Below are 22,141 nucleotides of genomic sequence, written 5' to 3'. Positions count from 1 at the left end.
CGGCCCGGCCCGGCCCCTCGCTGCGCTGGGAGCGCTCGCAGTGCCCTGGGCAGCCTTGCACGGACCCCTGGGCCAGCCCCGCATTCCCAGCCCTTGTCCCCATCCTCCAAGTTCCTCCCAGCCCTTGTCCCCATCCCCGTCCCCGCCTGCAAGGTCGGTGCGGTGGCACCTCCGGGGGGGTTCTGTCCCTTGGCACAGAGCTGGGACCAGGCTCCTGCTGCTGGGTTTCTCCTCTGGAAGGTGTTTTCCTCTTTACAGAGACTGGAGAAGGCGCTGGGGCAGCAGGAAGTGGCCCGGAGGTGTGTGAGCCCAGGTGCGCTCAGGGGTTGTGCAAAGCCGGGGGCTGAACACAGGTGTGGTGGAAATAGAAATGAAAGGTAAACGAGAGAAATGTCGGTGGCAATGTCAGGTTAATGGTTGGACTCGAGTTCAGAGGTATTTTTCAGCCTTTTGGGCTGAATATATGAAGGATACAAAGTTGTTAGGGAACATCCAAAGGAGGGCCACGGAGATTGCGAAGGGTCTGGAGGAGAAGCCATGAGAAAAGCAACTGAGGTCACCTGGTTTGTTCTGGAGAAGAGGAACCTCCATCACCTCCCCCTCCCAGGGCAGCCGAAGCCTCTCTTGCTGATTCTGGTGTGTGAGCGTTTCAGAGTGTGTGGAACACCAGTTTTGCCTTCATGCCCACCCTCTCTGCCAACCTCCCTTGTTCTGCCTTCATCCCCGTCCTCCTCTGCCGACCTCCCTTGTTCTGCCTTCATCCCCGTCCTCCTCTGCCGACCTCCCTTCCTGCATTTGTGCTCAGTGGCTGTGTGTACACACAAACCTATTGCTGATAGAAAAGTCCTTTCGTTGCCAGGCTCTGCTGTAGGTCCACAGAGGTAAATAAAACCAATAGTGAAACAAGAGCTTTGCTTCAGCAAGCCAACATTTATAGGTAGAAAGGGTCCCTGTCATAAAGCAATATGAAGATATAAGATTTGCAGGAATTGAACATGTCTGAAAAATTGCCTTTTTTTTCCCCCTCCATAAAATAAATTGCCTGTTACTACAGGAATTGCCCTAAGACCATCAGGTTGCAGCACTGCTAATACCTCATGATGCCTTCATTCAGTGCCTGATCCTATCTCTGAGCAACTGTTTTCTCCAGCAAAGAGAAATGTAATGCTCAAGTGCTTTGTGAGTCATTTGATTTTAATCAAGTCTGCTCATCCATCACAGTCCTGTGGGTCACTGGCTGGGAGAGACTGTGCCAGCCAAATCCCACGTCCTCCCCTTTATGACAGGGCACTTGATAATCAATCCAAATCACATGGCAGCAGGTTCTGAAGTAGGAAATGAAACTTGTGCTAATTTATCAGTGTTCCTGGAGCAACCTCTGCTGCTGTTATTTATTATGCAACCAAAAGGGACAAGACCCTGGGCAGGATAATGATGGTGGGATTTGGCCTCTGTTGTGTAAATTTACTGGCTGATGTTGGTTAGGAGCTATTCATGCAATGTGTGAATACAGGGCTGGGTAGAAAACCAGTGTGATGGTGAAGTGGGACAAGTATTTGCTGTTTGCAGTGCTGGCTGGGGGAGTTCATGTCCCCTGTCCCCTCACAGGCTGCCCTTGCTCTGCCTGTTCACTCTGGTGCTTGGGGCTCTCCCCTTTGCTGGACCTTTTCCAACACCCTGAGATCTTGCTCATAGCCAGGGAGGCCTAATTGTGGTGTGGTTATTGGCAGTTAAACTGTGTCCAAAATTATTTCCAAGCTTTTTCAATGAGTGTTGTTGACATCTGTGCTCACTGTGCACAAAGGGGTGTGAAGGAGGCAGCAAATTTTTATGGAAGGGATCTGGGGTTAAAATAATCCTTTTGGTCATGGTGCAGCTTCATGCATTACTGCCACAGCATGGTGCAGGCAAAAGAAAAAGGCACTTTGGGCCACATCTTTACCTTGCCCTGTCAGCTTGATTTCCTAAATGGAAAGGCTGATGTGACCACATACACTTGTATTTATGTATTCCATTTCATCCCCAAAGATAAATTTGAGTCTGTGGGCCACTTCTGCCAGATTTGACAAGGGGTGAGACCTCCAAGAGAAGCCATTCTAAGTCCTGGGAAGAGAGACATAATGAGCAAAATGTCCCCAAAAGGAGGGGACACTGCAGTGTGAGCTGGCTCTATCAGACACCGGAGAGGGAGCATCCCTGGGTGCCACCACTGAGGGGGGAGAAGCTTCAGTCAGATTTTGAAATCAGCCATGGATCCAAGTGTGTCACGTATTTCCTTCTTCCTGGCACAGGGACTGTGGGGGGTGCAGGCTATGGAATCACGAACTCACAGGAGTTGCATTTGAAGGATTTAGCAAGGCTGGGTACAGCAATATGGGAGTAAAGAGCCAGGTAGGGTTGGCATGGAGCCTTCTGTGCTTAGTCAAGGGCAAGTTGAGACTGATAACAATAAAGCAAGGATGCAGCCAATGCCTCTTTTATTGCTTCATATCCTAATTTTAATGGGAAGGCTGTAATTAAGGGAATTTAGCTCCAAGCTATGACCTCACGGGTTGATACTCACATCAGATGCTGCCTTAAAAATAACTCATCAGAAATCAGGGAGTCTTCCATAGCAGCTCATCTTTTAGCAATGCAGTTCCTCCTGAAATACTGGTTTCCAGGCCAAAACCTTGACTGGAATCTGGGGGGCAGAACAAGGCAGCTTTGCATGCAAATAACCTCTCCAGCAACATCAAAAGGCTGTTCTTTCCTCTGCTCCTGTCTGCTCATCCCTTCTGTTCTGGAAAAAGTGATGGAAAACTACTGAGTACCAACTGTCCTCTGTTAAAAATAATGGTGGAAGTGTCCTGCTAACAGGTGATGGAAACTTTTGCCCTTGGATGTCTGCTAGGCATGGTTTCTGTGGAAAGTTTCTGAACAGCTTTGTAATATTCTGCTCTGGCTTTGTATCATTTTAGAGATCCAAGGAGCTGTTTGCTGCTTCAAAGAGAGGGTGAACCCTTTTTCTGGCAATGATTTGATAAGGTAGGGGTTAAGGGAATCGCCTGCTGTTGGATGATTGCAGCACTACATGAAAGGATGCTCAAAGTTTGAAAGATTGAACTTCGATGAGCAGACAGCTTTTAATTCAGCCTATCTCAAGGTAACCATGCCTGCAGTGGCTGAGGCTGTCATTTGGTGCCACCAGAGTTTGGACAGCACCCACAGAGTCAGTTCCCAAGCCTGCCACAGCCATGGTGGGCTCAAACCCTTGCGGTTCTGCCCTCCCCACGCACCTGTGGGTCTGAGCTGAGTGATCCAGGGTCATGGGACCATAAAATACATCCCAGCTCCTTTCTCCCAGGGTTGCTAAACACTTTATCCAGGTCACTGTGGCCCCACAAAGCCACATGTTGGCAGAGCAGGAGTGGTGGGCTGGTGATGGACAGCGGTGGGTGAAGTGACACGTAATCAGCAGATCGTTTGTTTGCAGACTTCTTATCTGGAGGCGTTTGCATCAGAACTCTAAATCAAGCAAAGCTGCATGTGAAAGGCACTCCTGACTTGCAGAGGGGGTCACAGAAAGGGTAATTTTGTTAAGCTATTGAAATAATGAAGCAATCATTAATGACCTGTTCTCTGCATTGGTGAAGCGACTTTTATCTGGAGATGTAAACATATTTAGGAGCATTAGGAAGAAGAAAGATGGGGGCTGTATCTGATACTGCTCCCTTAGGGCTGGTTGTTCAAAATTCAGAGCCTTGGACCCTGATCCTCAAAGCAGGAATTGCTCCTGGCTCCAGTGAGCTCTCAGCACTCATAGGGCTGGCGAGAACTGGGGTGTCCATGACACAGCAGCTAAAATTAGTTTAAAAAAAAAGGAGAAAAAAACCAGAGAAATCTTGATGGGAGAAAGGATAAAACCCAAACAACCTGCCCAATATCAGTGGCTGATGCAGGAATAAAGTCCTGCTCTCCTCTCTGCCATTCCCTGTAGCAGAAACATGTTGAAATCAGTAAATATTGGGCAACTTTGAACAATCAAACAGTCCTGCCCAGCAGGGTATCACCCAGAGAGCTGCAGCACAGCCTCAGAGCACATTGGAAAGATCAACAGAGCTGCCTGGTTATGGTGTAAAGTTCACCTCCAATTCTGTGTGAAGAATCGTTGCATTTCTGTTCCTCTGAAGCCAGGAAGCTGTTCCCATGAGGAAACCTTGGGAAGAAGCTGTGAAAGGGAACACCAGTTAGAGTTTGGGCTGGGGCTGATGAGCACAGGAGTCCAACTCCCACAGACCCATGTCAGTTGTTTCTCAACTCCTCAGCTCCCAGATCTTTTCCCCTTGGTTCCCACTTCTCTTCTGCAGTCAACAACCATGGCTGCTCCTTGGGTGCTTTCAACACAAAACTAAGAATGATTTCAAATGGGTATTTGGGAAAAAACAGCAAGGAGAATCTCCTGGAATAAAAAAAGGCCCCTGTAGAGTTGACAAGGCTGCAGTAATGAGAGGAAATTAGCTCCTCAGTTTAGCTTTGAGTAGAACCTGTCAAAATCTGTTAAAAATGATTATATGATTTTCCCTTCCTTGACCCTCTTATACTAGAACAAGTTTTAAAATGAAAATTGTGTTGTGCAAAGAAGTCCTTCTCAAAAATCATTAACTTTTTTATAGGAAAATATGTCCATTTTGGTGTTGGCCACAAAGCCTCATATTTTTTCCTTTGGTTTTTACAAAAGCTTAACATTTTTATCAAATGGGCTTTTCTTTTGTGCAAGGTACAACTGAAAGCTCTCCCCAAATAACAGTTATCACAATGATGATAACACCACAAGGTAAATTCTGCCCATTTCATGAATGAGCCCAATTTTTATTTCTCTTCATCACAGAAGTCATCCCACATTTGTTGTACACATTGTTGGTTGCTGTGTTACGGGACATATCACCAGGTATCAGATGCTTTACTCTTGCAGAAGCACTTCTAATGGAGATGGAAGCTTCTGTTGGCTGAATTTTAGAACAACAGCAAAAAATAATAATACAAAACAAAAATATCATCTTCAGCTGCATAGCAAATATGGATCAAAAATTTAACACTGTATCAGATCACAAGCGTAAATATACCTCACCATAAATAAAATTCATTGTACAAAATAACTCAAGCAGCTTTTCATACAAATATGGTACATTTGACAACAGTTTTTGAGAATATTTTCTTGTTTTTTTACACCTTTGATTCTTTTCTCTTTTGTTCTCCAATACACATGAACCTACTGGACTGGAGTAATGCAGGAGGAAAAGGACTAATTTTGTTCAGTGCTACTAAGTGCTGTCAGAATTTAAAAGGAAAACCACTGAAGTGCTGAATTTCATCTAGTTTGCTTCCCCATTCTATTGTAGCATTGCAAGTCAAGTGTAGCATCATCCCAGAAAAGCATGTGCACTGCCAACAGTCACATTTAATAATGGCAAAGCCAGAGGGAACATTAAAATAACCCAGGCTGACTTCATTCATGACACAGGCCATCCTTTCTCCTCCCTGTAATTCCTGTGTGGAGCCAACAGCTTGACTTTGGAGTAGACATTCCAAGTGGTGGCTGGTGAGTGCTGGGCAGTTTGCAGACTACCTTAGCATAAGCAGGAAAATATAGGTACAAAAAGCAAGTCCATTGTCAGTGGATTTGGGAGGATTCAGACAGGGGTCAACATTTCCCTAAGAAAACAACATTAGAAGTCTGCAGATTATAAAAGACTGAAAAATACAGAACTGAAGCATAACTGCAAGGAAGACTCCCAAACTTGGCAGAAAGTCTGCAAGTGTGGGGAATATCCCTCGCCCCCTGGCAACCTGTTACTATTTAGCCCTACTCTTACAAATTTGCTCCCTATTTCCATTAACAATTATGACATTTAAAAAAGCACGGGAAGAAAAAAAAATCCATTTTCATGGAGCTGTTTGAAGACCTAAGCCTGGACCTTTCTCATATACAGTCAAAGAGGGTGAGAAAACTGAAGCTAAGGAGTATCTTAATCCTTGAGATAATCAAAGGACAGTAACATCAAATCTCAGAAATTAAGATTGTGATTATTACTAGCTGATATCTCATACTACTTGAGCAACAAGGCAAAAGATCTGCATACACTCTACAGTCAAAACACTTTACATTTTGTTCATGCACTTTGACATTTTGCTCAAAACACTTAATCCCTTGGAATCTGGAGGGATTTTACATTTTTGCTAGCAAATCTGAGGGCAACAAATAGATTTCAACTACTTGTTCTTTCAAGTACCTGTACAAGTACAGCAACCTTCCAGTGCAACTGTGTTTTGCAGGGTTGCAGGGAATTTTGGTAAAACTACAGGAAAAGAATGCAAACAGATTTACAGACTATTAGGTGAAATATCTCATTACTCACTCCAGACCTAAACTGATGAAAAGAGGGATTTAAATTCACCTTACTATATCCCGTTTTTGTCTAGGTAGCTGAGACTGGGCCATTTGGTAAAGTTCATTCTTTTGTAGCAACTTCTTGTTCATGCTGGTTTCCAAGAAGACTCCAGCATTCCACAGCTTGTCAGATGTAATAGGACATTTAATTTGTGCTGTGCCTATAGGTGGCTCTGAAAGCCAGACAGGGACTTGTGCCAGCTTTTCAGCAAGACTTTCATACCAAGATAACAAGCACTTGCTATTTAGGTCAGGAAAAATAGGATCTTGGTCGGATCTATCTTCCTTGCATCTTGTTTTCCACAAAAAATAAAATGCTTGATTCTTCTCTTCCTTCTAAAAATATGTATCTCTAAATTCCCTCATTCCAGTAGTGTAAAGTGTTGGATCATGATGGAATGTCAGAACTGACATCCTTAGAGGAAGAGTGAGTAGAGAGCAAGCCCCAGAAGCTCTTCCTCTTCCTCACCACACAGAGGAAAGAACTCATCTTGCTGGGCTGGCTCCTTCCCTGCCACTCCAAGATTTCAGCCAGACTTCCTGAGATTTCATTTTACTTTCAGATTACTGTGCTGCAAAATTTCCTCCCTGCAGCTGAAAAGGTCTGTCTCAGTAAGAGAAGGAAACTCAAGGTGTGAAAATGCCCAGCACTTGTCACGTGCGGGGTATTGATTATTGATTATTAAGGGAGTAGGTGATGAGAGTCTGGGAGCACAAGCTCATGCCACACACCAAGATCTCCTCTTGCCAGCAGTAGTTTGCTGGCTGTTGTTTCTGAAGACAAAAACTCCAGCTCAGATATTTCTACTAATTAATTATATGCTCCCTCTGAGAGAATGAATGCCCAGGCTCTGCCTTTTTAACATCTGTAACAGCATGCAGTTTACAAGGCATGATGCCTTGTAACAAATGCATGAAACAAATATATATTATCACATCTGGACACAGCAATTTTTGCTGTGGCCAGGCTAGAGCTGAGGAAACATTGCCAGTTGTGAGGCTGGCATAATTTTCTGTTGGAACACATGGTTTGATCTTCTTTCACAACAAGCACAAGCTTTTGTATCACTCCAATGACTCTGCTGAGGGTTAGAAGCAGGTTAGACCAGGAGTTATGAAATCCTCCTTGAAGTTCCACCTGAATTTGTTCTCAATATCCAGGGATCTTAGATTAGCTGAGTGGGAAAAGGCAACAGACTCCAGTGTTCTCTCTGAACATCTCTGAACTTGGAAAATTCTGGGTATTTTTTAAAGCTTATCCTATATTTTATCTTTCCTCAACAATCACATAATTTCTGAGTGATGGGAAGTTTCCTAAGCCCTGCTGGTAGTCACCATTCTCTGGAGAAAGGGATTTGTTTGCTGTGCCACTAGGAATTTGTCTAAACCAAGGGAAAATAGCATCCCAGAACACACACATTACACACCCTGGCTCTCACCCTTGGCTGAAGAACAAAGATCCCATATGTTCAAGGTAACTACACCTGCATCCTGTCAGCACCGGTGATTATTTCCACCCAAATCAGTATGTTTGAGAGCACGTTCACATGAATGCAGCCTCTTCTGTAGTCCACAGGAAATCTGGTTTATTGGAAAATAAACCAGACACATGGAAGATGTATCTTCAGGGGAGAACCTCTGCATTAAAATAAATGGATGTCCCAAAAGCTAGGCTGTTTTCTCTTTCCCCAGCTCTCTGAAGTGCTGAGGAATTATCTGGTGATTGCCTCATTGCTATCCTCAAGCCCACATGCCAAAGCTCATGAAAACAACTGCTGGAAAGGCCAAGGACACAGCAGAGAGCACAAAGTTGGGTGAGGCATCCATCCACGACCAGCCTGGCAGGGCTCCTCTGCACCCAGCACTTGCTCCGCAGGGCACTGCCATGGGTGACATCCTGCCTTCATCCCTTCTTCCCCTCCAAGAGTGGATCAGGGACTTGTTTTCAGCCCCTCCTGTTCCTTGGCTGGTGGCACATGTCACAGGGGTGTTGATTTCTCCCACTGTTTCTGAAGTGGGAGCATGTTCCCGGCGCCGTGGGAGCGTGGAGCTCTCCCACCTAAGGCTGCAGTATGGCTTCAGAGAGATGTGTGGACTGGGTGAATCACAGGGAAAACTGGACCACTTCATGGAAGAAAAGCACATTTTGCCCACCCACCCCCACCCCCCCTCAAGTCCGAAAGCTACGAGTAAAACCGATCACAGGGATGGTACAGAGGAACATGCACTCCAGCGGGGCGAGGGGCAGGTGTGTCCTCGTGTGGAGAGGCAGACCCAGCCTCACTCCCTTGTCAGGCCGCACACCATCAAGTTTACCCCTCCCAGCTGGTTTGGGTTCAGTCCCTGCTCCCTTCCCAACCTGTGCAGGGTCCGTGTCCACACTAGCAGGTGGTGGCCAGCGACTGGTGGATGGGGGGCTGGAAGCAGCGCACGTGCTCCACCGTGGAACTGTCTGTTTCCACTGACTTCATGTACTTGTTCAGGATGGCAAAGATCTCGTTGTTCAGGATCTGATACTTCCTGATCCTGTCGGCCATCTTCTTCAAGGGCTGGAGGGGTGGTGAGGGAGAGAAACAGCACATGAAGGGTCTTATGTCATCTGACCAGCTAGGAAGTAGCAGCACCTGTGCCCTGCTGCTGGAAAGCTCTGCTAAGGCAAAGCAGCTCTAACACATGTTCCTGTTCCACTTAGCACCTCGCAGGGACCTGGTGACTCGCTTCATTACTGGGTTTGATGACTCAAGACAGAGCATTAACAGGATCACTGAGTGGTCCTCAGTTAACCACTCCAAAGTCTAGGCTCCCAGCTGCTTATTGATAAAGCCAGCAAGATTACAGGATGGTTGCTGGAAATACCAGCTCCTCAGGTCCAGCTTCCTAACCCCAGGAAGAAGGGAAAAGCTTTGGGAGAAAAAAGATTTGATTTTCAAGCCAATTAAAACCTTGGCCTCTCTGCTGAGACTGCAGATGGAAACCTTACAGCAAGGGTAGCCAGTAGGAATAAGATTAACACCAGGCTTTGTTGTAATTGATGAGTTTGGACAAAGCAGGGTAGAAAACAGAAAGAAGTCAGTGTGCTGACTTGAGTCCTTTGGGACCTCACCTTTCAACTTACCACGTTTTTTATGATTTCATCTTTCCCATCCTGCCTCTGCACCTTCAGCAGGTGGTAGCAGAAGTCGAAGAGGTCAAAGCGCCGCTGCTGTCCAAGGAGAACAATGATAGAGCAACCTGCCCAGTTCAGACCATCTCCAAAGCACTGCCTGGAGGGAGGAGCAGGGTGATGGGTAGGGAGACATGACAGGATAAGAGTTAGGCAAGAGAAGTACCATGGCACCGGGAACTTTCTTGGGTGAATTCCTAGGGAAATCGGGTTCAGTCCTGAGTGTACACCTAGAGAAAATGAACCCAGAAGGAGAGAATACAGAATTACACCCAGGCCAGGCTGTGTAGGATGAACCACGGGGTAAGATGGGTGAGGACGTAGAACTCATAGATGGGTTGTTGGCCCATCTACACATCTACCTGTCACTTCAGGCACGTCCCTTCACCTTGCTCTTTCCTCCAGCTGTTCCAACACAAAGCTGAGCACAACCAAGGACCCACATTGCCCCTCTGCCTCCACAGAGGATGTCTCTGCAGCTGAGGGCACCCGGGGGGGCTGGCTGGGGACACTCACTCTGCCGTGAACTCGTTGGTGCCCACGGGGATGCAGTACACGAACTGCATGGCGCTCCAGAGCCGGTGGAACTCCACGCACTCGTCCACGTGCATGACGCCGTTGGTGGGGGGCGGCCCGCGCCAGATGGGGTCCTGCAGGTAGCTGCGGATGCGCGTCAGGATCACCTCGAACATGGAGAGCCCGCAGCACAGCCGCTCCTTGGTCAGCAGGTCCCCCTCCCGGGCGATGGCTATTTGCTGAGGGCAGGGACAGCCAGAGGGACACAAGTGAGGATGTGACCCACGCCCACCGCGTTTAACGCTGCCTGGTCTCTCCCCGGAGGTCCAGCCTTACCTCTGATGGCTGCTCCCATGGCACTTCCCACCAGGGAATGCTCATCCCTCAAACAGGAGGATTAATGTGGTGCTCTGTCACAGACATGTTTTATGAAAAATCTTTTCCTTAGGATTTTTTTAGCCTGAGAAGCTGAGAGGCCTCAGGAACAAAATGTAACCAATGGTTATCTGCTGCTGTGGAATGCAACAAGTGGATCTGTGATTGGTCTCATGTGGTTGTTTCTAATTAATGGACAATCACAGTCCAGCTGTCCAGACTGTCTCGGTCAGTCATAAGACTGTTATCATTCTTTTTCAATTCTTACCTAGCCTTCTGATGAAATCCTTTCTTCTATTCTTTTAGTATAGTTTTAATATAATATATCATAAAACAAGAAATCAAGCCTTCTGAAACATGGAGTCAACATTCTCATCTCTTCCCTCATCCTGGGACCCCTCTGAACACCATAACAGTGCTCTGCTCTATTTCACCGACCACAGAATCTTTTGGAGGAACTATTTACGTCAGAACACCAGAGCTGAAGGCAAAGCCCTGACCAGAAATACTGATCCTTAATTCTGCTAGCGTGCTGCTCTGCCCTGTTAGTGCTACTCAGCGCTTCGTTTCAAGATTTTCATTTCATGATTCATTTAATGGGTTTCGTCTCATGATTTCTGCAGATTATGAAGATAAAACAGGAGAGAACAGGGACATTTTGCTTCCCAGGACATTGCCATCATCTCTTCAAAATGCAGATAGCCTATGGCTTTCTTGATTTCTTTTGTAGTTAGGGTTAAAAAGCTCTGAGGAAGATGAGAAGCCACTGCAAACTTGATACTGAAAAACTTGTGGTTTATAAGAAAGCCAAATAATTTTTTCCCAGATGTGGAAGCTTTACACATGTGGATAATTTTTACATGCGTGGATAATTTCTGTGACATCCTCGCTCAGATTTAGATATACAAATCTGGAATAGCTCCACTGGATGAAGTTACTTTGGCTTTTATACTAGAGGCAAATCAAAAGAGAATTAACTTCATTTCAGTCCCACTGCTCCCCAAGAGGACAAAAAAGAAAAAAAAGGGGGAGAGAGATTTAAAACAAGCAAGCAGGGCCTTCCCCCAAGCTCACTGAGTGGTGCAAGCATGGGGGTCTCCCATTGCCCTGGTATCCTCTCAGCTGCCCCATTTCCTGCTGTTCCAGTGGCAGGACTGACTTCTCTTTGCAGTGCTGCCAAAACTAACTCATGAAATGGGAGCTGGGTGCTGTCAGAGCCATGCCCGTGGCTGTGGGAGGCTCTGGCTCTGCCGTGCTCACTTGGCAGAGGAGTGGCTGCACAGAGCCTTTCACCCCTCCCACCACTCTGGAACAGGCACACAGAACAAGTGTGACACTGACTGAGACCCTGCCTATCCCAGAGGACTTCCTGGAGCTTTAAGCAGTTTTAAAGCATTTTCTCCATTTGCAGCTGTCCCTGCAATGCCTATAGAATGTTACCCCAATCAGTCACGAGGGGGACTCGCAGCAGCTGGGACAAAGGGCAGGCACATGTCCTGGCCAGACATTAAAAACATGAATTATGCTTGGTTTACTTGGGTCATCTTCATTCCACTCTGAAAAATGCATGAATGTGCCTGCACATCCCCATTCCTGATTATCAACTTATGCTGGCAGTAACCTCAAGCATTTTTAGTTTGGTTGCTCTTGAAATTAGAAGCATTTCAATTCTTGCTTGTGCCACAATTTCAAGGATGTTCTGGGGACCCCAGCTTAATTAGTTTTCAACTAATAGCAAATATCAAGGGAAAGCTGTCATCATGTGCAGAGGCCTCATTTGGTCTGGAATCCCTTGATCTGTTAAAAGCAGGGACAGTATCACTGGTTTCATGGCACACACCTGCCTGTGTTTGCTTGGCAAGTAAAGCAAAAACTTATTTCATCCAGCTTTTAAGCTAAAGGCTGTACAGTGTCCCTCTCCTCACCTGCTTTTATGGGCACAGATCTGCACACATTGGTCTATCATAGCAAAATGAGGGCACAGCAGAAACAGAGCCATTTCAAATGTAAACTAGGTGTTAGCATTACTGTTTGCTAAAACATAATGATAAAAGGGACACTTTTGAGAACAAACTTCTCCAGTGATCTTAGTACACGATTTCTGAAGAGATCTTAATTTAGAAAGGGATGCATCTGGCTTTCAGTGTAGGTAGTGCCAGTCAGTTATGCACATTCACAGGCAGAATTTGGTTCTAATACTCATCACAGTCTTTGATACAGGACTACCATCCTAGGGGGGACATCTTAACACAGGCAAAGCAGCTGGAGAGCTGTTGGTGCTGTGTTCAGAGCTGCCTCACAGTCTGGGGTCCCACTGATTTCTAAGATCAGGAGAGGAAGGATGCTCTCAAGGTAAATTGCTACAGGATGCCACTGTGCTGACTCAATTATTCCTTCTGTCTTCAGAAGCAAATGCTCTGATTATTTCCAGGGAAGAAACCAGACTGACCAAGCACTTTGAAAACCTCTTACTAAATACCTTTATGGTCAGCATTAAAAGGGAGAGCATTCCTTTAATGAACCACTTTGACCCCCCTGTTTCTTTACAAATGGTCCATCAAACAGCTGCTTCTGGATTTCCAATGCAAAGTAATTATTTACAACAATCATTGGCAGTTTTCCTGCCATTGCACAAATCCAGTTTTGATTTCCAGTTTTTGAACCTCTTTTACAGCCTGTTTACTGGTGAACTTGCCAGAACCCTACCCAAAACCTGCAAAAACCCATAGATCCCCACTATAACATGCATGGGGCCACCTTTTGGGAGAGGCTTCGAGCAGGCAATGTCAGCTTAGATTCTGGACAGTTGTTACAAGGCATTTATGCATTCTGTAGGAAAAAATCCTGTATGGCCTGTGTCCAAAACTGCATTTCCAAAATGCATGTCCAAAACTGCATAAAAGGAGCAAGCTTAGAAGCTATGGAGGCACCTATAGAAAGCAATTCTTGTGTTCATTTACATTTGAGCTCAAAAAAAAAAAATCTGGTACCCAACTGTACCTGTGTGATGAATATGGGAACAGTTTACAGAAAAATAACTTTTTAGTGGGACATGAAATATCTTTTGTTTTCATCACCATTATAACTACAGCAGAGATAAGCAACGAGTGGACTCTAATAGCAGAATTCAATGATGATTTTGCATGGAAAGAAGGAGAGATAGAAAGACCAACACAAAGACACGAAAACACAGAGGTGAATTGTTTTTCTCGAGTGTCTCCTTTAAAAGGAAGTGTCTACAGAGTAAGATAAAGTCCTCACTTATCCAGCCAATTTCTCTATTTCAGATGATTTCCAATGATGCAAAGTTCAAAATGTCCTTGATCCATGAGAAAAAAATACAGGAAAAAATATCAACCACTTTCTGCCTGCCATAGATCTGTCACCTCCTACACCAGCTGAGTGTTCTTTCCATTCCCTCATCAGTACATTACAGGAAAAGGGTGTTGATTCATTTGATACTTGAAAGATTTTTATCCCATCAGCCCCAAGTAGATGGGCACTTGAAGTTTGATAATTTCTATCAATGGAGCTCAAATTTTGCCCATTACACTGATCAGTCTAGGGAGGTATTTTAAACAGTACTGAGTTTCTGCACAAGAGATCTTTCCCAAGCTGAGACCCACATCAAGAAGATACTTAAATGGAGCCGTAATTTTAAGCATGTGCTGAAGCTCTAAGCATGTGCTAGGAGGGAAACCATTCTCAGATGAATTCCTTGACAGGGATGAGCTTAAATGGACCCCACTGCAGTCCTAAAATGGGATCCCCAAAAGTGATGGCATTGATTGTTAGGATAGCTCTGCAAAGATTCTCCTCAAACCACTTCAGCAATTCTCCATCTTTTTAAAGTGGAGATGAAGAGGTTTTTGGAGTTGTTCTGATTCAGAACTGGCTTCTAGCACACTTGCCTTACAGCTCCCTGCCAGCTCTCCTGACTGGAGGCAGCAACACACAAATTGTGTGTGGTCCCTGGACCCGCTCACAAATTTCCCTTCAGAGCATTTGCTTGGGCAAGGATTTGGATTTGCTCGTCCAATTGATGTTTTGTTGTAAAAATCAATCAATCAATCAAAAAAAAAAAAAAAGGATCACTTTTCCCAAGGCCAAGCAGGCCATGTGGGGACTGCTACGAGATTCCAACAGCCATCCCTTCCAATGCAATCCTTACCTGCGGAGTGCCCAGCCTCTCTATTAGGGGAACCAGGTGGAGTGGGGCATACTTGGCTTCGAGACGCTTCATGCGCACCTCCAAGCGTTCTCCTTCTGTCAAGCGAGCAGCAAACAGTGAAATGAGAGGAGGAAGTGGAGACCCGCCAGAGTTTGCTCAGAGCTGCCCCCCACAACCATCCGAGGAGACTGTGGGATCAGGGAGCCAAACCACAGCAATGAGGGGCCAGTGATGCACAGGAGGGAGGGATGGGCAGTGCAGTCTCAGCAGCAGCTTTATCACACATGTCCAAAGCACGGCCCTGCTACCGAGCACTCCTGTTGAGATGGACATTTCATGCTGCCACTCTCCAAAGAGGCTGTGAAATGGCTTCCAAACCTCAAGGGAACCCCCGAGCTGACTGAGGTTTCAGGTTGTAACTATGCTACAGGTAATGCACCCCTGGCTTTTGTTTGCACCTGATGTTTGGCTGTATCCACTGATCTGTTTGGAGGGGGAAGCAGGGTCAGAGCTAATCCTCAGCAGAGATGGGAGAGAAAACAGCCTCTGGGCAGACACCTCTGAGTCTGCCCACTGCTTCCCTCTCAGCTTCTTACCTTTGATGTAGACCCTGGGCAAAATATTTTGGAAGGGAGCAGCATGCAGCAAATCACAAACTTCTTCCTGGGACTGAGGCAGGAAGAAAGAAAGATAAAGTAAGTTAAAAAATACCTATGGGGGAGAGTGAATGGCTCAGGGGCCTGGGCAACACTACAACAGTTCACACCTACAGCACCTATTCAGATCCAACCCAGCTCAGTAGTAACTCCAGTGTTTGAACTGAAATGATCCAAAACGAAAGTAACGCTTCAGTCAGGAAGTTTCCCTAACTCAAATAAGTTACTTCCTGCCTGTATAAGGGTAGACCTTTACACTGATTTTCTGTCCTACTAACTAGCCCTGAAAGTAAGAGGGGATAAAGAATATGGAAGTTTCCACTTCATCTTGCCCTGAATGAATTCCTGCAGCCTGTTCTTTAAGAGAGTGCCCAGGTGGAAATTACCCTTTGGCTTAGTTATTTTAGGAAGTGTACGTGAAAAATATACTGCCATGTGGCTCTTCTGCAAATAGGCACATCATAACTGCTCTGAAATTATTTGGTTGTTGGTGTGGTGTTCTCAGCCAGGGCTACCAGAATCCCAGTGGTGCAGGCACCAAGAAGAATAAAACAGAAGTCCAGAGAGGAATAACACCATGAGATGCCACCTTAGGGGATGCATGCCAATGCACTTGAGAAAAAAATAATCCCAAACACAGATGCACAAGGAGGAGAAACCTAGAAATAGGCAGGTGGAGACTGAGGAGCGATGGCCGACAGTACATTGTACACGAGTCTGCAATGGGAAACAGCAGCGAGGAAACCAAAGCTGTTCAACACAGAGGCATCGTGTCACGACAAGGCATCAGCCTGCTCCTGCCAAAGCCTGCTCCCAGGACATGCTTTCAGTTCTGAGCTCACTGGAGAGATGGGGACACACTCGGAAGCAGATCATGAGAGCGCAGCAGGAGGAACCCGGGCCCGCATGGAATGACTGGGCTGGGCCTGTTTGGGATGCAGGGGTGCACAGCACCCTCCCAGCCAGCAGGACAGTGGAGCATGGAGCTGCAGGAGGCTGCACTGGCGCATGGATGCTGGGATGAGAGCAAGTTTGTGGGAGTGCAGTTTGTGACACAGTGCTGGAGGGACAGGAACAGTCTGGGGCCCCTCCACGGGCACAGAGGTGCTGATGCTAACGGAGTGGGCCTGCCACCTTGGTCATTTTGTTTGCAAAACACTGTTCATTCCTAGGTGAATGTTCTTCCACTGCTGTTTTCCTCTAATACAGTGAGCATTTTCAGCCATTTGCAGCCTGCATTCACCTCATATCTGTCCCAAAATGAGTCATGTTATTAACAGACCTCTTCCCCAAGGCCCATTAACCGAGAGCACAAACTCTGCTTAGAAATTTCATCCCAAGCAACCCCTCATTCCTCAAACTTAAACAATAAAAAGGGGCTAAAATGCAGCAGACTGGACATCTGCATCAGAGCCATTTTTGCCGGCAAATACCACCAGCCTTAGATCACTCAGACAGCTCTGAAGGTAATTGCAGTATAAAAGCAATTCTTCCTGCTACACAAGAGCTCCATTAGAGGGAAAATCTTGTTCTGTGATGGCTCTGTGCATCTGACATCCTCCAGCAAGTGGGAACCAGTGCCCACTGCATGCAAAATGGCTTTGTATTCCAAGCCTATTACTGCAAGGAAAAACAGAGGATCCAAGAGGGAGAGACCTTGTCTGGCATAGAAAGTAAGCAGATGTGGACTTTGGTGGGCAGCCTTCCTTAAAGGAACCCCAAATTCCCATCATCTTTATTTTCTGCTATTCTAAAATGCCAGTACACTGCTGATGTACAGTTCTTGGGACTCAAGGAACATTTCTGCATTGAAATGAAGGATTTCTAAAGAAATCACCATGTCCCTTGAATGTCCCATTAAAGATGTGTTAGGAAAGGCAAATGCAGTACATCCAGCAGAAAAACCCAACACTGGGAACAGCAGGAAGCACTGACAAAGCCACAGAAAGAACAGAAACTGCCAGAATAAAGTTGGCAACTCTGGTCATTCTATAAAATTCTATAACAGACAAGCTGGTGGGTGATACACATCTCTTGTCTTCATCTTATGCAACCACTGCTCACTGAATGTGTTTGATACACTATACTAAGAATTAAAAGTCTCTAGATCTGGAGTTAAAATGCAAAGGCAAGGGTAGAAATATCCATTTTGAGGACATGCAGAGACTTTTAGTTTTCTCTGTGTTCTATGGACAGATAAAACTTGGAATCTTTGAACTTTATTATGGGTTTGCTCTGAACAAAACTCCTGGTTTTGTCTGGAAGTTCTGTCTTATGCCAGGGAAACAATTTTGAAATATTTCTGGAAAAACTGAAACAACCCTGCCCAAACCATTATGACACAGTATGCACATTTAATGTACAGTTGTGTTGTTGAGCACTCCTCAGTTGGCTCTGGGCTAAATTATGAGATAATATCATTGCTTGGTAAATTTGTTATGGGAAAAACTAGGAGCTAAAAAGATGAGTGGCACTTAGCCACAGTCTTTGCCCCACACGAGTAAGGGCATCACATGAGCTGAGAGACTTGTGCACGTTTAAAACTCCAGTGAAGGGGGCAATACCAAGTTGTTACTCCAGCCAAATTTTCAGTGAAGATGTCCTAGGACATATATGATCAGCAGATTTCCTTCCTGTTGGATTGCTTTATCCATTCCACCATTACAATCAACCAGGTTGTTTCCATTGCGCTGGCACCCCAAAAGAGCAGAGGGATCAAATCTACTTCTCACTGTACAAATATGCATATAAAAAAGTATTGATCCCTGCCCCAGAGAGCTTACAATCTAGAAATTAACTCCAGTTGGTTTTATTTCTAAGCAGGACAAACAAGGGGCAGCTTTAGGTCCAAGAATGAAATCTGGATCTTCCAGTATTCAGATTCAGCCATGCCAGAGGCCTGACCCCGTGCCAACACACAACATCCTCAAGGACATGTCCAAAAACTCCAATAACACAGCCCCAGAGAGACCCTGAGAACATGAGAAGCTGGAAAGTAACACTTCCCAAACTCTTCTGCTGGAGAACCCACTTGCACTTCTACTCTTGAGCTGGAAATTTCGGGTACGATGTTGGTGTGGGGGTTTTGCCTTACCAAAGCCTGCTCGATAAGGAGGCAGAAGAGAATGGCATTGCCCACTTCTCTGAGGCTCTGGAACACATCAGTCTTCAGCTCTGCATACTCAATGATGTCCTTCAGCTGGTGGTGAAAAAACTCCAGGATTCCTTAAAAGAGAAGGAAGGACAGTAAGAAAGAGATTGGAATCACTTCCCGGTAATTTGGATGAAAAGATGATCAGTGTCTGGTATTTCCTTAATCACAAATTGCAGCTGCTAAATGGATACACAAAGACTGGCATTGGGAAGAACTAACAGGCAGTGTCTTATCCTGCTTTCAGTAAGCCTTAGGAAATAGGGAGTAAGTCATTTAAACTCCCTGCATTTCTTCATCAGAGGAGGAAAGAGGTTCCAGACTTTGATGGATGACTTGGTGCTGGCTCATGTACAGCAGCCACAGTTTCTGACTGCAGGCATGCTGCAAAAAAATCTCTTCACCAGCTAAACAGAGCATTTAAAAATACCAGTGAACTCACAAAAGCTTACAGAATCCTGAAAACATAAGAGAGGCTACCAGAAGACATTCTCTTATCAGCAATCTATGTGCTCAAAAGGAAATTTCCAGCAGGAGATTTCCTGGAAAGGTTTCCTATACATGGTCCAGTGTTAACAGCAGAGCAGCTGAAAGTGTCCCAGCAAACCTGGCTGCAAATGGCACTGGCAGGACAGGTGCCCAGCCTGGATTAACCGTCAGTGTGGGCCTGAGTAAATGCTGCAGCAACACAAGGCTGAGGCCCTGCTGAAGGATCCTTCCAGCAGCACCCACCTGGAGAGCCATATTCATGCCTTGGCAAGCGGCAGATTTTGGGCATTACTTCAATCAGAGTCTTCACATACTGCAGGATGGTGCCTTGGAGCTGTTGGAGACAAAGGGAGGTTAAACTGGAATGCCAGGTGTCCTGGCACTGGTTTTGAAAGAGGCTTGTTGTGCATGGGTCCACATCTGACAGCACAGGATGAAACTTCAGCTGGAGTCTGAGAAGAACTTGCTTAATTTGGATTTCACTCAAATATGAAATTCAGCCCAAGTGTATGGAGTCAGAGTGCTTTTACAGCTTCCTCCCAAAGAATAAATCCCAGCTGCATGGATTTTCAACTTCAAAATACAGCTTGCTGTGTTTGCATTGTTTGCAGCTGAAATCTAAAACAAGGCTCAGTCTTAGATGCAGCTGTGCTTCTAACCCAAAAAGCATTTCACCAGAGCTGCCAAAGGACTCACTCCCTAGCACAGGAAATGCTCCTTCCACCTGAGGAATGATCCCTGGATACTCAAGAGTTTAATAAAGAATTTACATTCATGTAGAGCAAGTTTCTGCAGATCAGATGTTTTGGACACACATGGATTAGAGCAGAGCACACTGCTTAGTTTATAGCCCTTGCTGTCATTTGGAGTTACACACCTGCACCCTGTGGATACATTACATGAGATAATGCACTAAATTCCATTTAGTCAACCATAAAACCTTTGTGCTGAGTGCTGTCTGATCCTGCTGAGACACTCCACCATCCCACAGGAATCACTGGGATTCCTCATCAGTGACAATCAGCCCATGGCTCCAAGTGTTCCAGCGTGGATCAAGAGCCACGACGGTGCCCCGACGCCAACACCCCGATCCCAACGCCCACACTGCCTGCCCCCATCCAGGCTTTGGGGTTTCTCCAGCACCAGGGCCAGGCTCAGAATTACCAGGCTCTTGACAATCTTCAGCAGCTCCTCCATGACCACAGCAATGCCCTGGTAGCCCAGGAGCCGACAGATGGTCTTGAAATGCGGCGGCCCCACGAAGTTGCGGTAGGAGCTGTAGATGTGGCTGTAGGCGATGTTGAGAGGCTGCAAATTGGAATTGGTGACAGTTACAGGACCTGTAATTCCTGACCAGACCTGTAATTCTCTTATCACAGTGTTATGTTCCATCACTACAAATTTTAAGGCGGAGGAAGAGAAATAATAATACTGATGGCCATTCCCACTTGTGCTTCTTGTAGGAGAAGAGATTGCTTTTCTTCCTATGTGCTCAGATATGCTCTAACCTCAACACTGTCACGTCACAAGGCTTTATTACCCTCCTATGTAGCAACACCACTTTCATTTCCAAGGAAATTTACTCTCCCATACACTCCCAATCAAATAGTTCAATGGCCCTTTGCCTCTTCAAAATCAAATTGTTCTCCACTAAAATGAAAAGTTTTACATACATTCAAGCAGACAGATTTTTTTTTTCCCTATGAGCACTTGCTTTAAATGAGACTTATTAAGAAAAGAAGGAACTGAAGCAACTGAGTTTAAGGGCAGATGGAAAAGACACAGAAAAGATCATTTTTGCATCCTGCAAAGCTTTACATCAGCCTCTACTTAACAGACATCCCATGGGTCCGTGCCAAGGGTAAGAATTTGACACTGGTCTGGGGAGAATGGTGCCCCCAAAAATTCTTAGCAGCAGAGAACAGAAAGTGATTTCCAGGAATGTACTCTACCAGTGTCATCTTGGAAACATGGAAATTGCTGCAACACTTCATTACTAGAACATTTACAGGATCCATTTGGTGTGAGGCAAAGAGAAGAAGGGGGAATTAATTCACTTGTGTGCTCTGCAGAGAAGTACTGAGACTCAGATTTAGCTGAGACTCCACATGCCCAGAGAGGGCTCTGCAATGTCAGTGTTGGCATCACGACTCAGCCCAGAGGGGCTGCACTCTCCCCCCCGACATCTCCACTTCAGCCTCAGGGAACAGCAAAAAAGCCATCCTGGAAAAGATCCTGGCACATAGTGCCCTTCCAACAAAACACAGATTAACCCCAGGCTCATGCTTACCTACACGTAAAACAAAGATAAGGAAACAAATCAGACTGAATCCCAAATGCCTTCCTTGGATACTGCAGACATATTCTACAGGGATCCTTTCCTGCCAGTAATGGAGCCAAGGGAGGGATGGGATGAAGGCACTGAGGAGTTTGGGTGAAAGGGAGACAGGGCTGGGGTACCAGAACAGGGCAAAATGTTGTCTTTGCTCCACCACTGCTGCAATATCCCCAGCTGGAGGCTCCTGTCACCCTCCACTCCTGACTCACTCCACAAGGTTTACTTTTAACACTTCATCTGAGCTGCTAATGGGTTACAAAGCCATTGGCTAAAAATTGGAAAACTATTTTCTTTTGCTCTCAGGTACAGAATTTCACCAGTGTACTGACCACGCTTTCACAGACTCGTCAGTTACTTTAATCAATTAATTCTCCCTCATTTTGTCTCAACCCTACAGATCTGGTCCAGCAGGTTGTTACCTGCTGTAATTCCTAAGTGCTCTTTGAACCAGCAGAAATAAGGCTCAGCTAGAAAGTCCCCTATTTTCTGTGAAATGTAATTTCACCTCTTGTTCCTGGTAGGTGCAAATAGCCCCGAAACACAATTTTAAGCGCAGAAAGACTGCCTTGGAGGCTCATTCACAATAAGCAAGACCTTTCTCTCCCATCAAAACTTAAAGAAAAAAAAAAGGGCCCTGAGTATGTGGGTATATGTCAGAGTTAAGAATTATTTAGGCAGACAGAAGCCTACTTTCAAAGCTCCTTGGATACCAGCTCTTAAGAGAACTGAGCACCTCAATTAGGCTTCTGTCTGCATCCTCAGATAACCAAGTCTTTAAAAGTCTGGTAGAGACAGACCCAAAGCCATTGGTTATGCACCGTGATACTTGTGAAAAACTGCAATGTGTTTTTT

At 45.7% G+C, this 22,141-nt stretch overlaps 1 protein-coding gene across 2 annotated transcripts in view; it reads right to left on the bottom strand.

Moving 5' to 3' along the window:
- Positions 1 to 4,817: 4,817 nt before the first annotated feature.
- Positions 4,818 to 22,141, bottom strand: part of CYFIP2 (cytoplasmic FMR1 interacting protein 2) — a 43,942-nt gene continuing 26,618 nt past the window's right edge. Inside the window, exons 23-30 of one of the 2 annotated variants that reach the window (XM_005418766.2) lie at positions 20,116 to 20,259; positions 19,195 to 19,285; positions 18,406 to 18,536; positions 15,252 to 15,324; positions 14,656 to 14,750; positions 10,110 to 10,348; positions 9,546 to 9,693; positions 4,818 to 8,979 (exon numbers count right to left, since the gene is read on the bottom strand). In XM_005418766.2, the coding sequence (XP_005418823.1) occupies positions 8,812 to 8,979; positions 9,546 to 9,693; positions 10,110 to 10,348; positions 14,656 to 14,750; positions 15,252 to 15,324; positions 18,406 to 18,536; positions 19,195 to 19,285; positions 20,116 to 20,259 (1,089 nt within the window). In that variant the 3' untranslated portion in view covers positions 4,818 to 8,811. The remainder of the gene's footprint in view (positions 8,980 to 9,545; positions 9,694 to 10,109; positions 10,349 to 14,655; positions 14,751 to 15,251; positions 15,325 to 18,405; positions 18,537 to 19,194; positions 19,286 to 20,115; positions 20,260 to 22,141) is intronic. The other variant, XM_014312216.1, reaches the window with a different exon arrangement.

Source organism: Geospiza fortis, unplaced genomic scaffold (genome assembly GCF_000277835.1).
Source record: "Geospiza fortis unplaced genomic scaffold, GeoFor_1.0 scaffold55, whole genome shotgun sequence".
In the NCBI taxonomy this organism is placed as follows: domain Eukaryota; kingdom Metazoa; phylum Chordata; class Aves; order Passeriformes; family Thraupidae; genus Geospiza; species Geospiza fortis.
The sequence above is the reverse complement of the archived record's forward strand: the minus strand, read 5'-3'. Positions and strand labels throughout refer to the sequence as shown.